Source organism: Podarcis bocagei (assembly GCF_964188305.1).
Source record: "Podarcis bocagei genome assembly, chromosome: 17".
Lineage (NCBI taxonomy): Eukaryota > Metazoa > Chordata > Lepidosauria > Squamata > Lacertidae > Podarcis > Podarcis bocagei.
In genome coordinates, this window is record NC_138143.1 from 1051638 (window position 1) to 1077902 (window position 26265).

Consider the following 26265-nt stretch of genomic DNA (forward strand, 5'->3'; position numbering starts at 1 on the left):
ATCCTTCATAAAATCATAGAATTGTAGAGTTGGAAGTCCCACCTCTTGCAGTGCCCCGGGATTAATGCCTGGACCTGACCACGGTGCTGTTGTCTTCTTGCTCCCTAAGAATATGGCTCCAAAATCTTGGTTTCTTCCAAGACCGTAATATAGCTCCTGCTATAGGGTTGGGTATATGGTATAGTTCAGGGGTGGGGAATCTGTGGTCCCAGGCAGCTCCCGCCCCCCTGCATATCAGCTCCAGCCAGCAGGGCTCATGGAGTGGGGGTCCTTTCTCTCTCCTCTGCTGTATTTCAAAGCAGAGAGAAAGATGGCCGGACTCACGAATGCATCATTATGCCTCCTGAGCAGGAACGGGCAATGCTAAACAGTATTTGGAAAGGCTGCTGATCCAGACCAGGCAAGAAAGTTGCTCTCACAGACCTTTCCCTCTTCATATTCAGTATATCCCATGCCAATAATGGATCCTTTAAAAAACAAACCGAAAAGAGAGAGAATTGTCCCAGCTCTGCTACTGAAGCAGGGAGGGAGGAAGAGAGGATTGGTTGCAAATATAGCTCCCTAGATGTGCAAGAGAGGAGGGGCGCCTGTTCTCTGAAGCCTGCTGTGACTCAGCCTGAACCAGTAAGTGGGCGAAAGAAAAAGAAGCCCCCCACCGTGCAGGGAGGTGGGAAGGCAGAAAGAGGAGAGTTGGGTGGCATCGAGCAGGGAAGCTCAAGTTGCCCAAACTGGTCCTTTGACCAACTTGACACCACCTCACCACCAGCCCCACTGGAGGTCTTGAGGGTCCTGCACATCACTAGGTCAGCATGCCTGCAGACATGTTGCTTCTATATGGTTCCAAGGAGGCAATAAAAACGAGTGTGCCTGTTTGCATGCGAGTGGGCTGCGCCAGGAGAATTTGCTCCTTTTGAAGACTGCTCTTACCCAAGCACTTCATCTTTCACAGCCCCGGTGCCAGGAACTGGGCAAAAAGAAGTATCCAAGCAACGGCCTAATGAGATCTCATCTCTCCTGTTTTTGTTAGCTCTCTGAAATTTCCTTCTCGCCCTCCCTCAATTGGGGGGGTGTGTGTGCATGTGTGTATGGTTGGGGAAATAAACCCCAAATTTCATTGCACAGATAGTTGGTTGACATGACAAGGAAAGCACACACTGCCACAGTAGGCTGGAAGTGCAAGTAAATCTACCAGGGAAACAGGTGTGTCTCTGAACCAGGAAGTTCTGGGCAGTTGGGAGATGCCTGGGAACCAGCGTCTGTGTTACAGTAAGTGCCACACTTTTTTAATTTGGGGGGGGGATTCTGGTACTGCATACCCTTGAGAACCCCCAGGAAAAAAGCCTTGCTGGGAACTTGACTATTTTTAATAAGGGGGTTGGTGCTGTTCTGCTTTTATTGTAATTATTTGTATGGCTTTAATAGAATATATTCTTTCATTTTTTAAAAATTATTACACTTTCTATTTTATCTGTAAGTTGCCTTGAGTCCCACCAGGGAAAAAGGCAGGGGAAATTAATTAATTAAGTTTGTCTGCCAGCCTTCATCCGAAGATCACAGGGTGGTTCAGGACATAAAAATTCAAGATGAGAACACAAAATACATAATAAAAACCAAAACAAACCAATAACAACCCCCCAAACAAAAATTAAAAGGCCATAAAATGTTGATCCTCCTCACACTTCCCCATAATGCCCAGGTTGGAACTGTTTTTGTCTAGCAGTTATTTTTGAAAGAGCACCTGAGCCAAAAAGCAGGGGTGGCAGGGAGCTTTAGGGAAAGCAGGACCCCCTGCATGTTCTCCCCACGTTGCACTGTTAGTTTCCAGACTTGCTGTGCTGATCCATTGTGCAGCTCAGTGTGTCGTGTGTCTGGATTGAGTGCTGGGTCTGCCTCTCCTTTCTGAGGAGCTTGGCCTCCCCTTGTTTCACTACAGAAGAAGCCACTGGAGGGCATGCATGTGTCCAAAAGAGTTCTGCACCTCTGCTTGGGTTAATAATGCCAGGCAGATTCTGATCCCTTTGTAGCTTGCAGGGCTGGCTGGACACAAACCATGTTTGAGGTTTGAGGAGGGACGTCTGCATTCATGTCTGGGGGAGTCGAGGAGGGAGCGCTGCTGCCTGAAGGTTCAGAGGCAGCCACATAATAAGCAGCTAGAGAACAAGGGCTCTCACTCTGGGGTGTTTCTGCAAAAGAATCCCTCTCATATGCACAAATGCTCAAGCCTAGTCCAAGCTATTGAATATCATGCTTAACTCCCCTTAACACATTCTCCATTAGTTCCATTAGTATATTTTACAAAAGTCAGTGTAATTGTCTCCTCTTTCCATTTGCATAGCTTAGGGTTTTGGCAGCATTGTAGACTCTTTTGAGTTATTGCAGGCTCAGCAAAAATGGCTATCAAAGAGCTCTTCCCAATCCAGTGCCTTCCAGGTGTTTTGGACTATAGCTCCCATCATCCGCAATCAGCTCAGCTGTAGTCCAAAACGTCTGGAGGGCACCAGGATGCCAAAGGCTGCTGTATAACAATTAATGTGGAGTGTGACCAGGACCTCTGCTGAACACACAGAGGAAGGAATTGAGCCTAGCAGCTCTTAGCCAGCAGACGGAATTCAGCTTGCCAGACGGAACAGCCCCCTTTCCCCGACCTGCACACTTTTTAAATAAAAAAGTTATGATTTTGTATTTCTTTTGACAGAGTAATAATCATAAATAAATAAGAATAAAAATGTACACCCCATCACCAAGACCGTTCCATTGTAACTATCCAACCTCCCAAAATGTCAACACCTCTTGCAATGGTTTGACCCCTTTCCATTTTATTTATTTATTTATTTAATGATATTTATTGGGAATTTAAAGTTACAGAAAAAAGAGAAGAAGGAAAAGCACAGAAAAAAGAGATCAAACAATACAAATCAATAAAAAGAAAATAAAAAATACCAAACATACAATACACCAAAATCAAAAACAAGAACAAAAAAAATTAAAAACAAAACCAATATTCCCATACCCTTATCTTCATTAACTTGTTTCCTCGACCTCCTCACACCTCCCTTTTTTGTATTCTAATTATTAATTATATCAGCAAATCCTTTCCATCTTTCACTGTATTCTGTCCTTTAGTTGTCTTAATTTATTTTAACCTTATCTTACCATAAAAAACCTTAGAACTTAAAAACTTATTTATACATAACTCCTTATAACATTTCTACTAAAGCCTAATAGTTTCATTCCAAGATTTTCCTAACAGTCGTTAATTTTGCAATATTTCTCTAAATGAATTTTTAAACTTTCTGCCAATCTTCATCCACCGTCTCTTCTTCCTGGTCTCGGGTTCTGTCAGTCCTTTCTATCTGTTCCATCTAGTCCATCAACCTGGTGATCTTATGTCCGAGGCTCTTAACTCTTTTCCATGTCCCTTCTGCAGATCTTCTTCATAATTGTACGTGCACTTTACTTTGTCTTCTGCTGGTCTTGTTCTTAGTTTCCTTCCTTTGTCTCTGAGGAGTAGATCTTGGGGGAACAACCTAAGAGTGTCTTTATCCCTTCTCGGCCGGTCAGCCCGTTCTCCATGGTTAGCACTAAAGTCCAAAAAATATTCCAAAACATACTTCAATGCCCCTCCAAAGTTGAGTGCCTCGACCACTCCAATCTCCTCCTGGCCCAAAACCAAATCCCAAAGGTCAGAGCATCCCTGCATAGGAGGATCTGACCAACTTGCCATCTCCAGTCCCGACAGGACTCCGTCTCTCCAAGTCTGCCTCACTCCAGATTCAGTCCTCAGCAACGACAGCTTATGCTCCTGCAGGTCCACATCTCTCTCAACTTGTATTACTTGAGGTTCAACAACAACCTCCTCCTTTGTCTTCTCCACAACTTGCCCTGTCAGGGCAGATTCCTGGGTCAGTTGTTGAGCAGGTTCTATATCAGTGGTCACTGTTTGACCGAAATTATCAATTGCAGTAGTCATCAAATCCATCTTCGCATGAAGCTGCTCCAACAAAGCACTTGTCCTGCACAAAGCAGACACTAAGGTTTCCTGTGTCAACATTCTTATCCAAGGTCAGAGCCTGTTTCTCACGCTCTCTAATCTCTACAGCTGTAGAGTTCCCCAGGTCCACTCCAACAACAGTTCCAAAGCTCCCTCTAGAGGAAACAATTTCTATTTGTATCCATCTTTTTACAAGCAGATCCAGCAACAAAATTGCTTTCGTTTTTCAAATCTTTGTTCCTTTTTAGCGCAAAAGGAAACATTGGAGTCAATATGTTTCTCTTATTTAACTATCTGTCAACATGCGTTATTATTCACAGTCAATGAACTTTCCCCAAACGTCTATCTTTGACAGCCCGTTCCCAGGTTCAAGACGATAGAAATTTATCTTTCTTTACTCCCTCTCCTGCAGGCTTGAACAATTTAATATTTCCCCCCTCTTCTCCTGTTTCCAAGGGGGGTTTGTAGTTTTAACCTATGGAAATTTAGTCCTTTACAAATGACTTTCCAGACTTTAGCTTGCGATATCTTTGCTTCAAACTGTTTACAAAAGCGGGAGGCGGACTTCCTGTTTAGACCTTCCCGCTCCGGTGCCAAATTACGAAGTTTAGTAATCCAATTTTCCGTTCTACTCACAGGTACTTGTTTAGAGTCCAATTGTCCACAGGAAAAAAGTCAGCGCTCTCCGACAACAGCTATGCGGCTTCACTCCGTGAAAAGAGCAATCGATTCGAAGCACCGCGCCGCTCACCCCACGTTGCTCCGGCTCCCCATAACTGGGTTTCCCCGCGAGTAGGGGAGGCGCTAAAGGTGCCAGCCGAATCCCAGGTCCACAGGCTTCTCCCGCCTGTGGTTTTTGATAGGTCTCCGCCTTGCCGTGGCGGTCCAGACCCTGATTTTCATGGAGCGGGTTCCTCCAGATCAGAGGAAGCCTGCCATTGCCAGTGGCGCTAACCCGGAAGTCGACCCCTTTCCATTTTAACAGTACAAATTCTACAAACACCTTCCATTTCTCCTCAAAATCATTTCTCCTGCATATTCCCCATCTTACCTTAATGGCACATGTTAATTTATCATTAATCATTAATTCATACCGTAAGATATACCGTATTTTTTGCACCATAACACTCACTTTTTTCCTCCTAGAAAGTAAGGGGAAATGTCTGTGCGTGTTAAGGAGAAATGCCTACGGGTGGCATGCCTACGGATTTTCCTCCTCTAAAAATTACGTGCGTGTTATGGTCGCGTGCGTGTTATAGAGCGAAAAATACGGTAATTGTGAGCAATAAAGAATTTTTCTTTATTTTTTAATGCACACTGTTCTGGGGAGTTCTCCCAACCCGCCTACAGCCAATTTGGGAAGGGCACAGGGAGAGAAGAGGGGGAGAAAGCTCTATTGCACTAAAGGAAGTCCTTCCGCGGGACTTGTTGGTTGACTCCACCCAAAGTTGCATTCATTTCGAGGACTTCCGGGGGCGGCGCGAAACTGTAATGGCGGTCCTCTTCGAGCTCTGAAGAGGGGCTCCGCGGAAAAGGGTCGTTCGCTGCGGCAAAGCGACGACCCATCAAGATAAACCACGGGTAGAGTGAGCCCGTGGCCGTGGGACTCGGCGGGCACCAGAAGCTGCTCCGAAAACACAGAAGGGACCCCGTAAGGAGACCCGGAGTGAAGGAGGGGTAGCGGTGCTGTGAGTTCATCGCTCTTTCCGTGGAAGTGAAGCCGCGCGGCCGTTGCAGATGAGCGCTGATCCTTCTTCCTAAAACCAACATCAAACTGCAAGCAACATACCCGTGAGTAAAGGGTTTAAAATTGGCAAAGAATCTGTTAAATTTGGCTGAAAACGGGAGACGAGAAAAGGGAAGTCCGTCTTCCGACATTGCTGACAAGATCAAAGCAAAGCTTTAAAAAGCGGAAAGCGCTTGAAACGGGACTGTGGGAAGCTTTAACTTTTTCGTGCTATTAAACCTGCTCTTTTTCCTGCTGAATTGAAGGTGGAAAGGGACATTGATTAAAAGAAGGAGACTTCTCTCCTACCTCCCTTTTCTTTGGGTCGTATTTTTAAAAAAAGCCAGATCGTCGGGCTGCCGGAGAGGGAGACTGTGTCAAACTGCGGAAACAGTTGTAAAAACTTTGTAAGCGTAACTGATACATTTGAGCAGAAAAGACTGGACGTGATATTGTTGCAAGCACCTCCTGTGAAATTTTGCTGAACTTTAAAAGGTGCTTTGGGGAATTCTGAGTCTTTGAAGGGACTGTTGGATCATTGAATTTACTGAGTTGAAATAATTTGGAACTTTAATGGCGGATTACTTCCTTCTTTGTCTTTGAAACCTGGTGGCACTCCCCCTACAGGGCTTTCGGATTACAAAATCCTGGGAACTGACTTTTGTTTTGAATTCCACTTCACTGGTTGTTTATAACTGAATTTGTCTCTCCCATGGAACAATAGACAACCTGACCTTGAACACTGACAGATGTGTAATGAGTGGTGCAGGGAGAACAAGAGCATCTAAAGCTAAGGAATCTAAAGAGGCCAAGGAAAAAGAAAAGGAAAGAAAACCAGCACAATTTGTACAAACAACACTGACCCAAGGACGCCGATCGTCGGTTCCAGCTGTACTGGTGACCCAAAGGGAACAAGGGGAAATAACTGAGAAGGCCACTGAGGAAGATATGGCAGCAGGTGGGTCAGATACACTATTAAAACAAATATTGGAGCAATTATCAAGTTTAAACCAGAAGGTGGACGACCAGTCTCTGAAGATAGATAAAGCGACTTCCTCGATTCAAAAATTGACTGATCAAGTTTCCCAGCACACGCAAGCCATAGAGAACTTGCAAGGAGCAACAGCGGAAAATCGGGAATTAGCTGGAGAAGCAATCCAGAAAGTGGGAGCTTTACAAAAAGAAGTTGAAGAAATAAAGGGAGAAGTTAAGCCCCTGCACAAACAGGTGGGTGAACAACAAGTTTATCTGTCAATGGTGGAATTGAAAAATCGCGAGAATAACATCAAATTGAGAGGCATCCCGGAACTTGAACAAGGAGACTTGATTGGATACTTGACACAGGAATTCTCGAAGTTCTGGGGTTTAAAGGAAGATACAGATTTCAGGATTGTCTCGGCATATAGATTGGGAAGATTGGTAAGGAAAGACAGATCCAGAGACTGTTTGATAATTTTAAGATCAAAGGAAGAGAGAGACAAGATCCTAGGTCTTCACTTCAAAAAAGCAATTGAAATACAAGACAAAAGGGTGGAAATTTATAGAGATATTCCGAGACAGTTGCTGGACCTCAGAGCCACCTATACAGAACTAGCAAAATTGTTGAGACACAACGCAATTCCCTATAGGTGGGAGTTTCCACAAGGATTATCCTTCACCTACAAAGAAAGGAAGGTTAAAATTAGAACACCTGAAGATAACCAAAAGTTCCTTCACGACCACGGAGAAGATCTCCAAAAAGGAGTGGATTGGCTTCCAGTTTTACCAGCACCAATATTGCCTGGAAGCGGGCCAACGCCTGCACCCTCGGGACCTGAGCAAAAGGAAGACACCTCATCCTAAGAACATCTTAATTAGAACAAGATGTCTCTGCAGCTACTTAGTTGGAACATAAATGGCGGGAATTCTCCGGAAAAAAGAAGGAGGATATTTCATATCCTAAAAAAAGAACAATTGGATGTAATATGCCTTCAAGAAACACATGTGACTAGGCTCCATAGGAAAGTATTAATCAATAAAAGACTTGGCCAAGAATTTATCTCATCAGACAAAGTTAAAAAAAGAGGCGTTGTAATTTATGCAAAGGAGAACCTGTCACCAAAATTTCTATTCAAAGATGATCATGGAAGAATTCTCGCAATTGAAATCCAAACACAAGGGGAAAAGATTTTGATATTAGGAGTTTATGCGCCAAATGATGGAAAATCAGAATTCTATAAGAAGCTGCATGAGACAATGATGGACTATTTGGACTATTCTAACATTATTGTGATGGGAGACATGAATGGGGTGGTGTCCACAAATATGGACAAATCCCAAAATCAAAATTTAACAACAGACGGCAGACTTCCTAAAACCTTTTTTGAAATGACAGACAATATGGACTTGATTGACATTTGGAGGACAAGGAACCCCTTGGGTAAAGAAGGAACCTTCTTCTCTGAGGCCCATTTGTCATGGACACGAATTGACCAAATTTGGATATCTAGAGGGCTGGCCCCGAAAACAAGAAAAGTGGAAATCTGCCCAAAAACCTGCTCCGACCATAATGCCTTAAAAATGGAATTGAGACTTTTCCCAACTGGATCCTTCAGATGGAGAATGAATGACACCTTGTTAAGAGATCAAGAGATTGTCAAGAAGGCCCAAAAAACGCTAAAGGACTATTTTGAAATAAATTTGAACACCACGGTGGAGAAAAGAACAATCTGGGATGCAAGTAAAGCTGTAATGAGAGGGTTTCTGATACAACAGAATACAATAAAGAGAAAATTTTGGAATGGAAAAAAGGAAAAAATTTTAGAGAAAATAAGTGAAGGAGAGAAAAAGTTGAGAACCAAACCGAAGTCAAAAGAGGTGCTAAGAGAGATCAAATTCCATCAAGCACAATATTCGAAACTGATCAATCAAGAGATTGAGTGGAAAATTAAACAAATGAAGCAGAGATCGTTTGAATCAGCAAATAAATGTGGAAAGTTGCTAGCTTGGCAGTTGAAAAAAAGACAAAAGTTAAATACGGTTACAAATTTGGAGATTCAAGGAAAAATAGTTCAGAAACCAGAAGAAATAAGAAAGTGCTTCCACAGATACTTCAAAGAGCTTTACGCACAGGGGCCTCAGAAAGAACTGGAAATAGATCAATTTTTGAGGATAAATGGACTACCTAAAATAAGCCAAGATAAAAGATCAACTCTTAACAGCAAAATAACTCAACAGGAAATTGAAGGTGCCATCCAGAACATGCAGCTGGGCAAATCTCCAGGCCCGGATGGACTTACCTCCAAATATTATAAGACTTTGAAGGACTTTTTGATACAACCGTTGTTGGAGGTTTGTAACCAGATCATGGAGGGGAGAAGGGCACCGGAAACGTGGAAAGAAGCATTCATCACATTGATTCCCAAGTCAGAAAGGGAAAAGACTCAGCTTAAGAACTACCGTCCCATCTCACTCCTGAATGTGGATTACAAAATATTTGCAGACATTTTAGCAAATAGACTTAAAAATGTACTAAATGAAGTAATTCACAAGGACCAAGCAGGCTTTCTCCCTGGTAGACATATGTCTGACAACACCAGGAACATTATTGATATATTGGAGTTGTTGCGAATTAGAAACACAAGGGCTGCTTTAATCTTTATTGATGCGGAGAAAGCATTTGACAACATTTCTTGGATGTTTATGAAGAAAAACTTGAAAGGGATGGGAGTGGGACGGGGGTTTGAAAATGGATTAGAAGCAATCTATTCAGAACAAAAAGCCAAACTGATAGTGAACAATGTGGTATCTGAGGAACTCCAAATTGAAAAAGGGACACGACAGGGGTGCCCTTTATCCCCTCTGTTGTTTATTTCTGTTCTGGAGGTATTGCTGAATATGATCAGGGAGGACCAGTTGGTGCAGGGTATAGTGGTCGGAGCGAAACAATACAAACTGAAAGCTTTTGCAGATGACCTAGTCATTACAGTACAGGAGCCAGAATCTAGCACAAAAAGAGTTCTTGAACTTATTTTGGAGTTTGGTCGGGTGGCGGGATTCAAGTTAAACAAACAAAAAACTAAGGTTTTGGCCAAAAATTTGACGCCTACAGAGATAGAGGGGTACCAGAAAGAGACAGAGCTAAGTGTGGTTAAAAAAGTGAAATACCTGGGGGTATCTTTGTCCACCAAAAACTTAAATCTATTCAAAGATAATTATGAAAAATGTTGGTCGGAGATTAAAAAAGACTTGGATATTTGGTCAAGATTGAAACTTACCTTGTCAGGCCGAATCGCAGCTATAAAGATGTGTGTTTTGCCAAAAATGTTATTTTTATTTCAAACCCTCCAGGTCGTGGACAGAATGGAATGTTTTGGAAAATGGCAGAAGGATATTTCTAAGTTTGTCTGGCAGGGCAAAAAGCCCCGAATTAAATTCAAAATATTAACTGACTCAAAAGAAAGAGGGGGGTTTGCCCTGCCGGATTTAAGGTTGTACTATGAGGCTGCAGCCTTCTGCTGGTTGAAGGATTGGTTTCTGTTGGAAAACACTGATGTCCTAGATCTGGAAGGGTTTGACAATGTCTATGGTTGGCATGCATACTTGTGGTATGACAAGGCGAAGGTTCATAAACTGTTTAAAAACCATTTTGTCAGAAAATCAATTTTTGCCGTCTGGATGAAGTATAAGGACTTATTAGAAAGCAAGACCCCGAGGTGGTTATCACCAGTGGAAGCCAAGATTTCTAAAAAAAGGCCCAATATGGAGGCCTACTGGCCAAAATATTGGGAATTGATTGAAAGAGTTGGAGATAATTGGAAGCTCCAAAGCCAGGACAAACTAAAAAACAAGGTGCGAGATTGGTTACATTATGCTCAAATTCAAGAGGTATTTAAAATGGATAAAAAAGTGGGTTTCCAGTTGGAGAAATCGAAACTGGAGACGGAGTTACTAGAACCAAAGACCAAAGTACTTTCGAGGATGTATGACTTGCTGCTTAAATGGAACACACAGGATGAGACAGTTAAATCTGCTATGATAAAATGGGCACAGGATGTAGGACACAACATTATGTCTGAGGACTGGGAAAGGTTATGGAACACCGGTATGAAATTCACGGCATGTAGTGCCTTGAAAGAGAACATTATGAAAATGGTATACCGGTGGTACATGACCCCAGTCAAGCTGGCTAAAATATATCATCTTTCTGATAATAAGTGTTGGAAATGTAAGGAGGCAGAAGGGACATTCTTTCACCTCTGGTGGACCTGCCCGAAAGTAAAGGCCTTTTGGGAAATGATACATAATGAGCTGAAAAAGGTATTCAGATATACCTTTTCTAAGAAACCAGAGGCCTTTCTCCTGGGCATGGTGGACCGGAAGGTGCCAAAGAAGGACAGAACCTTGTTTATGTATGCAACCACAGCAGCTAGGATTCTTATCGCAAAGTTCTGGAAGACACCAGATTTACCCACACTGGAGGACTGGCAGACGCAGCTGATGGACTACATGGAGTTGGCAGAAATGACTGGCAGAATTCGAGATCTGAGCGAAGAAACAATGGAGGAGGACTGGAAAAAATTTAAGGACTATTTGCAAAAACATTATAAGTTGTTTGAATGTTAAGATTGCGCACGATTAAGAAACGTTATGCTTCTGCAATTTATTTTAAGTAAATGATAAAGCAAGTATTAATGCAAAAAAAAATGAGACAAATTAGAAACAAAATATTATGTTTATTAAGAGTGTTAAAACTAAATTACAAATTTTCGAAATTGGTAACATAATAAATTTAAAGGTATAATAAGATGGGAAACAAGATAACAAATTGCTGAACTGGCTAGAATAATGAATGCAATGTTGAGAGGATGCGAGGAGGTCCAAAAATGAGCCGTCGAAGGACGTTATGAAAGTATCTTAACTTTTTCTTCTTTTTCTTTACTTTTCTTTATATATATGAAAAAAAATGTTTCTTGCATGTTGCTGTGTAAACAAATCTGTTAACCTATGGAAAGAAATGCAATAAAAAATTTAAAAAAAAAAAACAAAGTTGCATTCATTTCTCCAATGAAAAATTGGAAATTTTAGAGAACACTGGAAAAAAGAGTCTGTGAAATAATTTTCCCTTTTGGAATGAATAAGGGGTATAAAGATTTTTATGCAAGTAAATCTATGTGATTAGGGAATGCTAATTCTTGTTTAAACTCTAGGAATATTACAACACTTGCATCAAATTGCATTTCTGCACCTAGGTTGCTGTCATCCCCATGGAAGGAGCAAGCGGGGGCTTTTGCTTTCTTGCAAATTGCTGCTTGTCTTCTTTTGAAGAACTTTGATTTAATTTGGAGATACTAGAAGCAAGTAACCTCTTCTGCTGTCCTTTCGCTTGTACAAAACTAAAGCTACACTCCTATATGTAGAGTGCTATATTTGCCTGGGAGTAAGCCCCATTGAACTCAGAGAGGCTTGCTTCTGAGTAGACAAAGAATCATAGAATCATAGAGTTGGAAGAGACCACAAGGGCCATCGAGTCCAACCCCCTGCCAAGCAGGAAACACCATCAGAGCACTCCTGACATATGGTTGTCAAGCCTCTGCTTAAAGACCTCCAAAGAAGGAGACTCCACCACACTCCTTGGCAGCAAATTCCACTGTCAAACAGCTCTTACTGTCAGGAAGTTCTTCCTAATGTTTAGGTGGAATCTTCTTTCTTGTAGTTTGGATCCATTGCTCCGTGTCCGCTTCTCTGGAGCAGCAGAAAACAACCTTTCTCCCTCCTCTATGTGACATCCTTTTATATATTTGAACATGGCTATCATATCACCCCTTAACCTCCTCTTCTCCAGGCTAAACATGCCCAGCTCCCTTAGCCCTTCCTCATAAGGCATCGTTTCCAGGCCTTTGACCATTTTGGTTGCCCTCCTCTGGACACGTTCCAGTTTGTCAGTGTCCTTCTTGAACTGTGGTGCCCAGAACTGGACACAGTACTCCAGGTGAGGTCTGACCAGAGCAGAATACAATGGCACTATTACTTCCCTTGATCTAGATGCTATACTCCTATTGATGCAGCCCAGAATTGCATTGGCTTTTTTAGCTGCCGCATCACACTGTTGGCTCATGTCAAGTTTGTGGTCAACCAAGACTCCTAGATCCTTTTCACATGTACTGCTCTCAAGCCAGGTGTCACCCATCTTGTATTTGTGCCTCTCATTTTTTTTGCCCAAGTGCAATACTTTACATTTCTCCCTGTTAAAATTCATCTTGTTTGTTTTGGCCCAGTTCTCTAATCTGTCAAGGTCGTTTTGAAGTGTGATCCTGTCCTCTGGGGTGTTAGCCACCCCTCCCAGTTTGGTGTCATCTGCAGATTTGATCAGGATGCCCTTGAGTCCATCATCCAAGTCGTTGATAAAGATGTTGAATAAGACTAGGCCCAAGACAGAACCCTGTGGCACCCCACTAGTCACCCCACTAGTCTCCAGGATGAAGAGGAACCATTGATGAGCATCCTTTGGGTTCGGTCAGTCAGCCAGTTACAAATCCACTGAGTGGTAGCATAGTCAAGACCGCATTTTACCAGCTTCTTTACAAGAATATCATGGGGCACCTTGTTCAATGCCTTGCTGAAATCAAGGTAGGCTACATCCACTGTGTTCCCTTCATCTACCAGGCTTGTAATTCTGTCAAAAAATGAGATCAGGTTAGTCTGACATGACTTATTTTTCAGAAATCCATGCTGACTATTGGTGATCACAGCATTCCTTTCTAGGTGCTCACAGACTGTTTGCTTAATGATCTGCTCCAGAATCTTCCCTGGTATTGATGTCAGACTGACTGGGCGATAATTATTTGGGTCCTCTCTTTTCCCCTTTTTGAAAATAGGGACAACATTTGCCCTCCTCCAGTCTGCCGGGTCTTCGCCTGTTCTCCAGGAATTCTCAAAGATGACTGCCAGTGGTTCTGAGATCACATCTGCCAGTTCTTTTAATACTCTTGGATGCAGTTCATCTGGCCCTGGAGACTTGAATACATCTAAACTAGCCAAGTATTCTTGTACTATCTCCTTAATTAATACCTTTGGAGTTGTATGCAACATTGCATGCATGAAGTTCCAGTCACAGAGAAAGACTTATTCTGCTCTGCTCTCCCCACATGTCCTCAAAATCTTCTCCAGAGGACCCCCCACCCCTCTTGAGCATATATTACGGGTGCATGGGGGGCTACAAGGGAGAAGAGGGGCAAGTTCCATTATGCAAGCAGAAGTCTGCTGTGCTAGTGGAACAGCAGGATTGAATATAACCCATCAGGCTGAAATTCTAGGGGTGTAATCATACTAAACATCATAGCTTTTCTCCTGAGTAAACATGCTTAAGATTGCTCTGTAAATTTCATAAGCATGCCAAATATAAAATAGTTTAGGTTTGATAAAGAAGTAATTATTGCACATATTTAAATTTCACCCAAAATGTCAGACTTCGGGGGGGGGCAGGATGGGGGGTGTTTCATTCCTTCAAAACTTGCACCTTTTGGACTCCTATTTGTTAATAGGGAGTGCTACCTACATGTTTTTGAAATGAGAGCTCAGATTTAAATTTAATAAATTTAAATTTAATACATAATAATAATTTGCAAGTACATCGGCCGCTCTGGGGAGAGGGTCAGGGCTGCCCGGGAGTGGGCCCCAGCCAACATAATGGCCAGGACAAGTTCCACAGAGGGGGATGCACTGGGACACCTGATCTCAGTGATCACGGACAGGAGGAGGAGTTAATCTAAGACCAGACCACGTCATTACCGAGGAGGCAGGTTTGGTCATTGTTTGAAGACTATCCCTGCCTCCGGGTCTGGTCTTGACCAGAAGGATACTGGAATCAACAAGGGAGACCCACATAACCGTAAAGTTTTTTTGCAGATAAAGTTGCTCATATTCGGAAAGAGGTAGACTCCACCATGGGACCAGGGCCGGGGCGGGAGATTGCTAGAGCCCTGTCTAGTCAAGTTGCATGGGATTAATGCTGATCTGTTACCTCTAAGGATATGGACAGGCTGCTTGGATGAGTGATACCAACCACCTGTCTCCTTGATCCTTGCCCATTCTGGCTCATAAAAGCAAGCAGGGAAGGTCTGGGCGATGGGCTCTGTAGGGTGATAAAAGCCTCCCTCCTTGAGGGAGTCTTCCCAGACCTGCTTAAAGAAGCGGTTATTAAACCGCTTCTTAAAAAACCATATTTGGGCTCAGCCAATATGGCCAACTATCGCCCAGTCTCAAATCTTCCATTCCTGGGCAAGGTGATTGAGCGAGTGGATGCTGAACAACTCCAGGCACACCTGGAGGATGCAGACCATTTGGATCCCTTCCAGTCAGGATTCAGGCCTCAACTTGGGACTGAAACTGCCTTGGTTGCACTGGTCACTGATCTCCAGCGGCAGGCTAGGGACAAAGGCGAAAGCCGTTTCCTAGTTCTGCTGGATCTCTCAGCAGCCTTTGATATCATTGACCATGGTATCCTTCTGGACTGTCTAGTTGGGTTGGGAGCTGGGGACACTGTTATATAGTGGTTCCACTCCTTTCTTTTAGACCATGTTCAGAAAGTGGTGTTGGGGAATGAGTGTTCAGACCCCTGGGCTCTCACTTGTGGTGTGCCTCAGGGTTCCGTTCTCTCCCTCATGCTTTTAACATCTATATGAAGCCTCTGGGAAAAAGAAGGAGTTTGGATTTGATATCCCACTTTCTCACTATCCTAAGGAGTCTCATAGCGGCTAACATTCTCCTATCCCTTCCTCCCCCACAACAAACACTCTGTGAGGTGAGTGGGGCTGAGAGACTTCAGAGAAGTGTGACTAGCCCAAGGTCACCCAGCAGCTGCATGTGGAGGAGCAGGGAAGCAAACCCGGTTCACCAGATTATGAGTCCACTGCTCTTAACCACTACACCACACTGGCTCTCTAGGAAAGATCATCAGGGGGTTTGGGCTGGGTGTTCATCAGTATGCAGATGATACCCAGCTCTACCTCTCTTTTAAAGCAGAACCAGTGAAGGCGGTGAATGTCCTGTATGAGTGTCTGCAGGCGGTTGGAGGATGGATGGTGGCTAATGGATTGAGGTTGAATCCTGACAAGACAGAAGTACTGTTTTGGGGGGACAGGGGGAAGGCTGGTGTGAAGGACTCCCCGGCCCTGAATGGGGTAACTTTGCCCCTGAAGGACCAGGTGCGCAGCCTGGGAGTCATTTTGGACTCACAGCTGTCCATGGAGGTGCAGGTCAATTCTGTGTCCAGGGCAGCTGTCTACCAGCTCCATCTGGAACACCGGCTGAGACCCTACCTGCCTGCAGACTGTCTCACCAGAGTGGTGCATGCTCTGGTTATCTCCCACTTGGACTACTGCAATGCGCTCTACGTGGGGCTACCTTTGAAGGTGACCCGGAAACTACAATTAATCCAAAATGCAGCAGCTAGACTGGGGACTGGAAGTGGCTGCCGAGACCATATAACACCAGTCCTGAAGGACCTACATTGGCTCCCAGTATGTTTCCGAGCACAATTCAGAGTGTTGGTGATGACCTTTAAAGCCCTAAACAGTGTTGGCCCCGTATACCTGAAGGAGCGTCTCCTCCCCCATCGCTCAGCCAGGACTGAGGTCCTCCTCCGAGGGCCTTCTGGTGATTCCCTCACTGCAAGAAGCAAAGTTACAGGCAACCAGCCAGAGGGCCTTCTCAGTCATGGCGCCCACCCTGTGGAACGCCCTCCCATCAGATATCAAGGAAATAATTACACAACTTTTAGAAGACATCTGAAGGCAGACCTGCTCAGGGAAGTTTTTAATGTTTGATGTTGTATTGTGTTTTAATTTTCTGGAAGCCACCCAGAGTGGCTGGGGAAGCCCAGCAAGATGGGTAGGGTATAAATAATAAAATGATTAGGATTATGATTATGATTATCCTAGGGATGCGGGCGGCACTGTGGGTTAAACCACAGAGCCTAGGGCTTGCCGATTAGAAGGTCGGCGGTTCAAATCCCCACGACAGGGTGAGCTCCCATTGCTCGGTCCCTGCTCCTGCCAACCTAGCAGTTCGAAAGTACGTCAAAGTGCAAGTAGATAAATAGGTACTGCTCTGGCGGGAAGGTAAACAGCGTTTCCATGAGCTGCTCTGGTTCACCAGAAGCAGCTTAGTCATGCTGGCCACATGACCCGGAAGCTGTACGCCGGCTCCCTCGGCCAGTAAAGCAAGATGAGCGCCGCAACCCCAGAGTCTGCCACGACTGGACCTATGGTCAGGGGTCCCTTTACCTTTATGATTATCCTTGAAGTGCAGACTTCCGGTTGGTCGCCCAGTAATGGCAGTCAGGAGCTCTTTCGGCTGAAAGAGCCCCAGCGCTTTGAAGTTGGGGAGACCACGAGAGTGTCGTGGTTCCCCATTAAAAACCTCAGATTGGGCGTTCTGAGGACCTGATGTTCCGGCGGGTGCCTTCCAGCGACTCCCCTGCTCCCCGGTAAGCTCAAAGCAGCGAAGCTCCGAGACTGGCGATCGTGAGTGGCCAATTCCTTCACGAAGAAAGATTTAAAAATTCGGAACTGTAAGTAACTACAAAATTAATTTGGGAAAAATTTGGAAGAAAATCATAGAATCATAGAATCATAGAGTTGGAAGAGACCACAAGGGCCATCGAGTCCAACCCCCTGCCAAGCAGGAAACACCATCAGAGCACTCCTGACATATGGTTGTCAAGCCTCTGCTTAAAGACCTCCAAAGTAGGAGACTCCACCACACTCCTTGGCAGCAAATTCCACTGTCGAACAGCTCTTACTGTCAGGAAGTTCTTCCTAATGTTAAGGTGGAATCTTCTTTCTTGTAGTTTGGATCCATTGCTCCGTGTCCGCTTCTCTGGAGCAGCAGAAAACAACCTTTCTCCCTCCTCTATGTGACATCCTTTTATATATTTGAACATGGCTATCATATCACCCCTTAACCTCCTCTTCTCCAGGCTAAACATGCCCAGCTCCCTTAGCCCTTCCTCATAAGGCATCGTTTCCAGGCCTTTGACCATTTTGGTTGCCCTCCTCTGGACACGTTCCAGTTTGTCAGTGTCCTTCTTGAACTGTGGTGCCCAGAACTGGACACAGTACTCCAGGTGTGGTCTGACCAGAGCAGAATACAATGGCACTATTACTTCCCTTGATCTAGATGCTATACTCCTATTGATGCAGCCCAGAATTGCATTGGCTTTTTTAGCTGCCGCATCACACTGTTGGCTCATGTCAAGTTTGTGGTCAACCAAGACTCCTAGATCCTTTTCACATGTACTGCTCTCAAGCCAGGTGTCACCCATCTTGTATTTGTGCCTCTCATTTTTTTTGCCCAAGTGCAATACTTTACATTTCTCCCTGTTAAAATTCATCTTGTTTGTTTTTGCCCAGTTCTCTAATCTGTCAAGGTCGTTTTGAAGTGTGATCCTGTCCTCTGGGGTGTTAGCCACCCCTCCCAGTTTGGTGTCATCTGCAGATTTGATCAGGATGCCCTTGAGTCCATCATCCAAGTCGTTGATAAAGATGTTGAATAAGACCGGGCCCAAGACAGAACCCTGTGGCACCCCACTAGTCACTCTTCTCCAGGATGAAGAGGAACCATTGATGAGCACCCTTTGGGTTCGGTCAGTCAGCCAGTTACAAATCCACTGAGTGGTAGCATAGTCAAGACCGCATTTTACCAGCTTCTTTACAAGAATATCATGGGGCACCTTGTCAAATGCCTTGCTGAAATCAAGGTAGGCTACATCCACTGCGTTCCCTTCATCTACCAGGCTTAAAAATGGAGGTCGGTCCCCTTTTGTTGGAGTAGGTGAGAATCGGCATACAAAGACCGAAGCCTTTAAGAAGCGAAAAACTTTTGAAACTTTGCAAGCAATCTTGCTCCCCCTCCTCGAGGGAAGAGGGGGTGTTTGTGTCTAGGAAATTATTTTAGGAAGACAGTGAATACGAGAGAGCCTTCCCCATTCTGCAGCGGACCACCTGGGAGGGAAGACTTGTCTCCATTGTGACGTCACAATGGAAGAGGAAACATTCAATCTCTGTTTCCACTGACTTTGTTACAAACTTTCCTGTGCTGCCTGGCTACATCTTAAATTGACTAAAAAGTGTCCTCCTCCCTCAGATTGAAGGGGAGTTTTGGAGAATTTTCTCTTTGCCATCCTGGTTTTTGGTATTCAGTTTGTTTGAAAGAACAGGGACGCTGCCTCTGGGCCGGCTGCAGTGGGACTGGTGGAGAGAAACTGTTTTTCTCCTCTGCTGCGCCAGACTGTGGGACTGACCTTGACATTCCTAAGCTATTATGAGTTCAGAAAAAGTAAGACGTGGCTCTAAAGCCCAGCAATTTGAGGAGTCGGTGATGTCAATATTGAGTGACATTAGAGAAGGTTTAAATCGCAGTACAGCAAGCATTGAAAAATTGGATAAAAGGATTGAACTTTTAAGCACTGACTTAAAGGAAGTGAAAGATGAGAGAACCACACATGATACAAGGTTAGCACAGTTGGAGACTGTTAGAGTGCAAGATTTGGAATGGTTGCAATATGAAAATGCTCATGCAATTGCGTTTCCCCAGTTGAAGGAAAAATAATCGCATTTGAGATTGAGCGGGGGGGGGTCCCTTTTCTGGAAAAGAAAAACTCAAGGAGTCTTTGATATGCTTTTTTGTGGAGTGTTGGGACCTGAAAAAAGAGGTAGCGGAAGCTTGGATAGAGAAAGCTTATAGATTCAGTCCCAAAAAGAACACTAAAATAACTTATGACTGTATAGTTGTTTTTAAGACCAAGGAGCAAAGAGATATTATTTTGGGTCACCACTATAAAGAAGGCCTAAAAATCCAGGACAAATCTGTGGTGCTCTTTAAAGAGATCCCATGCCAATTTTTGAACCTGAGTTCCCAATATACGGATTTGACAAACATCTTGAGGAGGAAGAACATTTTTTTCAGGTTGGAATCCCCAGAGGGCCTATCCTTCAAATTTGAAGGAGGAAAGCAAAAGATAAAGACCGTTGGAGATAAGGACAGATTTCTACAAAAGCACTCGGTGGAACCTGGATTACAGAGCCCGCAGTTGTCAGGAGCTGAGGCAGCATCCTCTTAATTTGGCATTATGGCGTTGAGAATTTGTTCATGGAATGTAAATGGTTTGAACTCTCCTCAAAAAAGGAGGCAAGTTTATCATGTTTTGGAAAAACAGAATATGGACATAATTTGTTTACAGGAAACCCACATTATAAGACTACATAGAAAAATGCTAATAAACAAAAGATTGGGACAAGAATTTATTTCTTCTGACAAAGTAAAAAAAAGAGGAGTGGTTTTCTATATCAAGGAAGAATGAAATCCAAAATTGGCTTTTAAAGATGAGGAAGGAAGACAAAAAACGGTTTTGCTTCTGAAAAATGCAAGTTGGAGACAGAGTTGTTGGATTTGAAAGTTAAAAATCTGTCTAAAATGTATAAGTTACTGTTGGAATGGCATACAAAGGATGAACAAGTTACATCAGTAATGATAGATTGGGCAAGAGATGTAGGACATAACATAATGTTTGAGGATTGGGAAAGATTGTGGAAGAAAGGGGCTAAGTTCATTGCATGTACAATGTTAAAGGAGAATATAATGAAAATGATGTACAGATGGTATTTGACTCCTGTTAAATTAGCAAAGATTTATCATAACTGTGATAACCTATCTTGGAAATGTAAAGAAAAAGAAGGAACTTTTAATCACATGTGGTGGACCTACCCCAAGGTGAAAGACTTCTGGGGAAAGATTTATAATGAATTGGAAAAAAATGTTGAAATATCCATTTATAAAGAAACCCAAGGCCTTTCTTCTTGGAATAACAGGTATGGAATTGCCCAAGAAAGATGTTAAATTATTTTTGTATGCCACAACTTCTGCTCGAATATTACTAGCTAAGAAGTGGAAAACGCAAGAAATACCAACCGTGGAAGAATGGCAGATGAAGATGATGGACTTTTCGGAGCTAGCCAACCTGACCGGAAGAGTCCGCGACCAGAATGTGGAGGAGTATCAGGAAGAAATTCAATGACTATTTAGCTAAATACATCAAGTTAAATTAATTGGGAAAAGTTTACAATTACCAGCTAGGCCTAGGATTTAATTAAGTAGTGTGAGGAATTATTATGTTTAATGCTGAATTGGGAAGAAAGACTAATGTTAAGTGATTAAGTTAAGATTTTAAGAACTTTGATTTGGAAAACCGTTAAAGTGATATACATTGAAATTCAACTAAGGGGATACGAGGAAGTCACTTAACAATGTTAAGAAGATTATTCCTAATAAGGTTATGATTTATGTTTGTCTGTTTATTTGTTAGTGTGTTTTTTTTTTAATTTTGTGGAAAATCAACAAAAATTTTGAAGAAAAAAAATGAAGTATATATCTTCCTATGCACCCTTTGCAGTATCAGACTTGATTGATTACCCACATCCACTGGTTCATACACTTCCATGTTTTTCTCCTTAAACTTTTGCCCTTCTGTGTGTCTGAAGGTTTCCAGTTTTGGCCTCTCAGCAATTTCATCTTCTTAAGTTGATGTTTTGGGCACCTGTGTATCACCTGTGGTGGGGATGGAGGCAGACAGGCAGTTGGGGTTGAATATAGTAGAAATAGCATGCAGTGCAAAGAAGCCTTTCCCTAAGGATGGAAGCTGCATGGCTTTGGCAGGAGATGATTACTGGTGCCAAAGACAAATAAGAACTGTCATTATTATTATTATTATTATTATTATTATTATTATTATTATTATTACGCTTATTGCTTCAGGTTTTCTTTATTGCTGTTTATATTTGGTTTTAATGTTTTTTGCTATTTCTGTTTTTATTATGTAAGCCACTCTGAGAGCTGTCTGTGTAAAACACAACAAGTATTAATAGTAATAATTGTAGTTTTTGTTTATTGTAAGTTGCCCAGAGGACTTTTTATGGGGCAGCAAAAAAAGGAGGAGAAATTACTGGCCTGTGTATGTTAGCTGACCATAGGAGCTGCTTCTTGGCTTGCTCAGAACAAGGACCTGTTTTTTCCACCCTTGCTGGCTGACTGTTTGCATCTTTCCCTTCCAGAACCCAGATTACCACGGCTTTGACCCAGATCCCGTCGTTGACGTCTGGAGCATGCGCGTAGCCTTCTTTTTTGGCATATCCATTACCATTGTATTGGGCTCCACCTTCGTGTGCTATCTGCCGGACTACGGGTAAGGTCCGTTTGGGAAACATTGTTCCAAGCTGTGCTGAGACTTGCAGGCTTTTCATCCCTCACACAGAGACTCAGGGCAGCCCACTCATGAGGCAAGATGAGGCAACCACCTCAGGCAGCAGGATCCACCAGGGCAGCAGATCTGACACCGAAGGAATGCATTGCTGAGGCTGCTGCCACGGTGGAAGTGCCAGCTGCTGTTGCTCCCTGGAGGCCTGATCGACTGCCTCCTCAGCAGCCTTCCACCATGCAGTCTCTCCGCGAATAGAAGCACTGCTGGTCTCATCCCACCCCTGGGGAGGAAAGCGTGGTGGCTGCCCTCCAGAGCCTTCTGGGCTCTGCTTCCACGTGGCATGATTCAGAGCATCGCCCCACCCTGCAACAGCCTTTGTTTCTCACTTCAGCCATTGAGCGAGGTTGATTTGATTCCCCGCCCTTTTTCTGATGTACATCTCCACTTGCCTCCTTGTTTCTGGTGTAGACCTACTTTATCCCCGCTTCTGTGGTTGTGGGGGGTGGGGTGCATTTGGAGGTTTGCCTCAGGCACCAACATGTCTTGGGCCATTCCTGCAGAGATTCTTCGGTCCAGATGTTTTGGGGCAGGGCAGCCAGTATCATCACTAGCACAGCAACTCCTCTGCTTCTGACCTGTAGCTTCCCCATAAGTCCATTCATTTCCTGAAGCACATCCTGGATCTCCCAACCCCTTCCTCTCATCCTGCTTCCTCATGAAGTGATCCACCCCTTCTGTCCCTGTTTTCAGACTCCTTCTGGTCTTCGGTCTCAGTTTTGACCAAACATTTCCCTTTTGTTGTTGCTGTTGTTATTTTATTTCAAATTGGACAAGGAAAGGAAAAAGAAAAAAGAAGATAAATGACAATTTTAAAAAGAAACGGGAATAATAATATTACACAAATAATGCTAATAATAACAGTAGACCACCATCAGTTCACATTGCTGATACAATGACTGTCAGTACACAAATCTTAAATTAAACATATAAATTAATATAAGCCCTCTAGAAGTCCAAATCAGTATCCCGACGAACTTTATGCCCATATGAAATATGTTCAAATGTAGTCAGGAGAATGAGGCCCCCAGAACATTATGTAATAGGTGTTGGGTATGTATCCTCTGAGGCTCAAGGTAGACATTCCTTAGCCACCATAAGGGCTCACAAAAATCCACTTTTGTTGCCCACACATTAATCCCCAATCTACAAGGATATGTTTTAAGAATACACAAACATCAAGGATTTTGCTAGTACAAAATTAATGCAAGTAACATCTTCAAACCAAAAGGAATATATCTATCATTTCCCTTCCCAATAACACAAGTGTTTTCTGTGCTGGGAAGGAATAAGCCTATAAGAATCCATCTCAGTACTTGCAGTTAGTCAGAGAAGAGGGGCCAGGGGCCATGCTTACCTGAAGAGGAAACCTTTTGTCTTGTTTCCTTCTAAACCTTTCTTTTACACATATCAGCACCAGATCACAGATGTTTATCTTAGCCCTGTATTGTGCATTCTCCACCTCCTTTCCAGAGGCGAAATCCTCACGCTAGAAGTCCAGTAGCCCAGGGAGAGAAGTGTCAGTGGTGAACAAATATAACAATATTCTGTCATTCAGATCCTGAAGAATGTAAATCCTCTTTTAGTAAGTTTTGGATACGTCGCAGGGTGTACACATGTAATGGTGATGCAAAGCCAACTCTTAGAGGTGCACCAAATATTTATTGAACAAGAGCGTCTACAGTTCCATCATATGTGGGGCTCTTTAGCCTGGGGGGGGGGGACACCTCAGGGGAGATGAACAGAATCTTCATTAAAATGTTACAGAAGAGATGAACTGCGCCATACCTATGTGGGTGAAGGTGCTTCTGCAGATAACCAAGTTCCATGTTGTTTTATAAATCCAGCAGCGAAACCTTCAGCCTTGCGCCTGCTAGCAAATAGGCAGCCCTGCACCCAGACATTAGCTCAGGGCTTTCTTGGTCACACCTGACTCAGCGGTCACCCATCTAAATGAGACTTGCCTTCAGATCTCCCTGGAAAGGGTTTTTTTCTCTTGGTGTGGTTGTTCTTGAGCTTTCTCAGTCTTTCTGTTACTGTGCAGTTAACCATTTGGGCATATTTAAGTCATTTTGTTGTGCATGTGTATTTTCCTACTTCAAGAGGCAGGATTTTGTTAGAACTGTACAAGATGGAGTATTAGAACATTTGTACCTCTAGATGTGACTAACCTCCTATAATTAAATGAGAGCTTTATTTTATTTTAAGGTATTTCCCTGAAGAAAGACTGTGCGGCCTTTTGGACATTTTTGTGATTCAATAAATCTTCCATTCACCTCTAACGGTCTGCTTTGCAACAGTGTTTTGGAGCAGTCTCCCTTCATTTTTGTACCCTTTTTATGGTGAGGCAGAGATCTTGCTTTGAGGAGCTCAGAGGGAAAGGTTTAGGAAAGAGATGGAGGGAATTAGAGGGAAATAATCAATGGCCCGGAGTCTGCTGCTTGTGGGAGGTCTAAGATCCTTGGGAGATGTAGGTGGATTTGACTGCCTGAGGGTCCTATATGCTCTGTGCCCATAGCTGCCCTCTTGATCCCTCTCCGAAGTGGCTTCTGGAGAGTCTATTCCAATGAAATGTTGCCTTGCAGAATTGCCTCTGGCACTGAGGCAGCTTTGCCCTGGCAGCAATCTCCCTAGGTCTTGAGTATGAAGAAGGCAGCAACTGTTAGCTGGGAGGGCTGCAAAGCTGGGAAGGAATTTGTGAGGTTTCTGGACCTAATCCCCTTCCTTGTACATGATCCTCAACAAGTTTGTGCAGGCTTAACCACTCAGAACACCGGTGGATTCATCCAGTCCATTGCCACTTCCTCTTGGTGTTATTCTTGGGGGACGGGGGAGAACACAGAAAGCTTTGCCACTAAATCTGACTGATTAAATGTTGTTGCACAACACTTAGGCACCCCAAAGTAGGATAGGCCTTCTGCTTCCCAGATTGGCACGGGCGAAATTCCTCTTGCCCTCCTCTGCATGCCAGGCTTTCCACCACAACCATCCCAAGGTGGAAGCAGCTCCTCTGGGGCTTCTCTGACCCTGGCCATGACTGTGGGAGCCACAGTGGGTGCTTCTCCCTGCAGAAACAGCTGTAATAGGAAAGCCACTTTTACTGAGAGTGGAGGTCCTTCCCTCAGCTTTACAAGGAAAGAACATGTTGCAAGAGGAAACAAAAGGGGGAAAGGCTACGAGAGAGATGCTGTAGTCATTATTTTAGGGTGGGAAGCTAGCAAACTTCTTTCCCTCCCCCCTCTTAGGACCCTGGATAGTAGAGGAAAATGGGCCTTTTAGGAGAAGGGAGGTGTATTGAGGACTAGACGCTTCCCTTCCCATGCCAACTAAAATACCCTCCTGGACTTGTCTAGTTTCTGGACTGGAAGCCATTTTCCTCAATAATTAGGAAGGTGAAAAATTGTTGTGGGTTCAGAAGATCTGGTTGGGATGGAGTTAGGGTGGTGATTGGAGGATGGAATATCCCTGCTAATTGGCTGCATATTCTGAATGGAGCCCCCCTCCTCCCACAACAACATTGTCCTCGCTGCTTTTGTATGTGTGTGAGAATAATCTGGACCAAGTGACCTTAGGAGGGGCAACCTGAGTCAGTAGTTAATGAGTGCTCTTGGCTTTTTTTGGTTATTTTTATCATGTCCTATCCGGGGAGTTTAGGGCAGCTAATGCCTCTGAATGATACAGAAGGGCTTTGTGGCTTGCAAAGGGCTCTTAGTAGAAACCAACTAGATAAATGGTAAGAGGAGAACTAGGAAATATTATAAAATAGTGTTGGGGTGCATTGCTAATATAAAGTGGTATAGAAAGAAGGAGAAGAGGAAAAGGAAAAAGAACGAGGGTGTTTCAGAGGAGGAGTGGGGAAACTCAGTCCTGGGGGCCACTATCTCAACTGGCTGGACCTCTGCTCCCCAGGCCACACCCTTCACTGGGACCCTGGATTTCTGCCAAAATCCCAGGTGTTTTTGTCAGTATCTCAGCTCGCAGTCAGAGGTAACTGGCCTCCCCCGGGCAACCGACTGAGATACTTGTTGACCTCGCCGTCTGCGTCTCCCGGCAGGATACAGGCAAGGCCGTAAATCGGCGATCCTCCTCAGACGTGAGAAGAAAACACCATCCTCCCTCTCCCTGCATTCCCCCAGGGAGGGGTAAAGAGACAGACAGGAGTCTATTTACATGTCTTTATTCCTGTCATTTCAGCAGTACATAGAAACGTGACTGCACCCTCCAGACTCCAACAGAAGAGTCACAACTTCCAGTACA

General features: G+C 43.8%; 1 protein-coding gene across 1 annotated transcript in view; it reads left to right on the top strand.

Annotated features, from left to right (window-relative positions):
- Positions 1-26265, top strand: part of NDUFB11 (NADH:ubiquinone oxidoreductase subunit B11) — a 55053-nt gene that overhangs the window by 18377 nt on the left and 10411 nt on the right. Inside the window, exon 2 of the mRNA XM_081177476.1 lies at positions 21806-21936. Coding sequence (XP_081033602.1) covers positions 21806-21936 — 131 coding nt within the window. The remainder of the gene's footprint in view (positions 1-21805; positions 21937-26265) is intronic.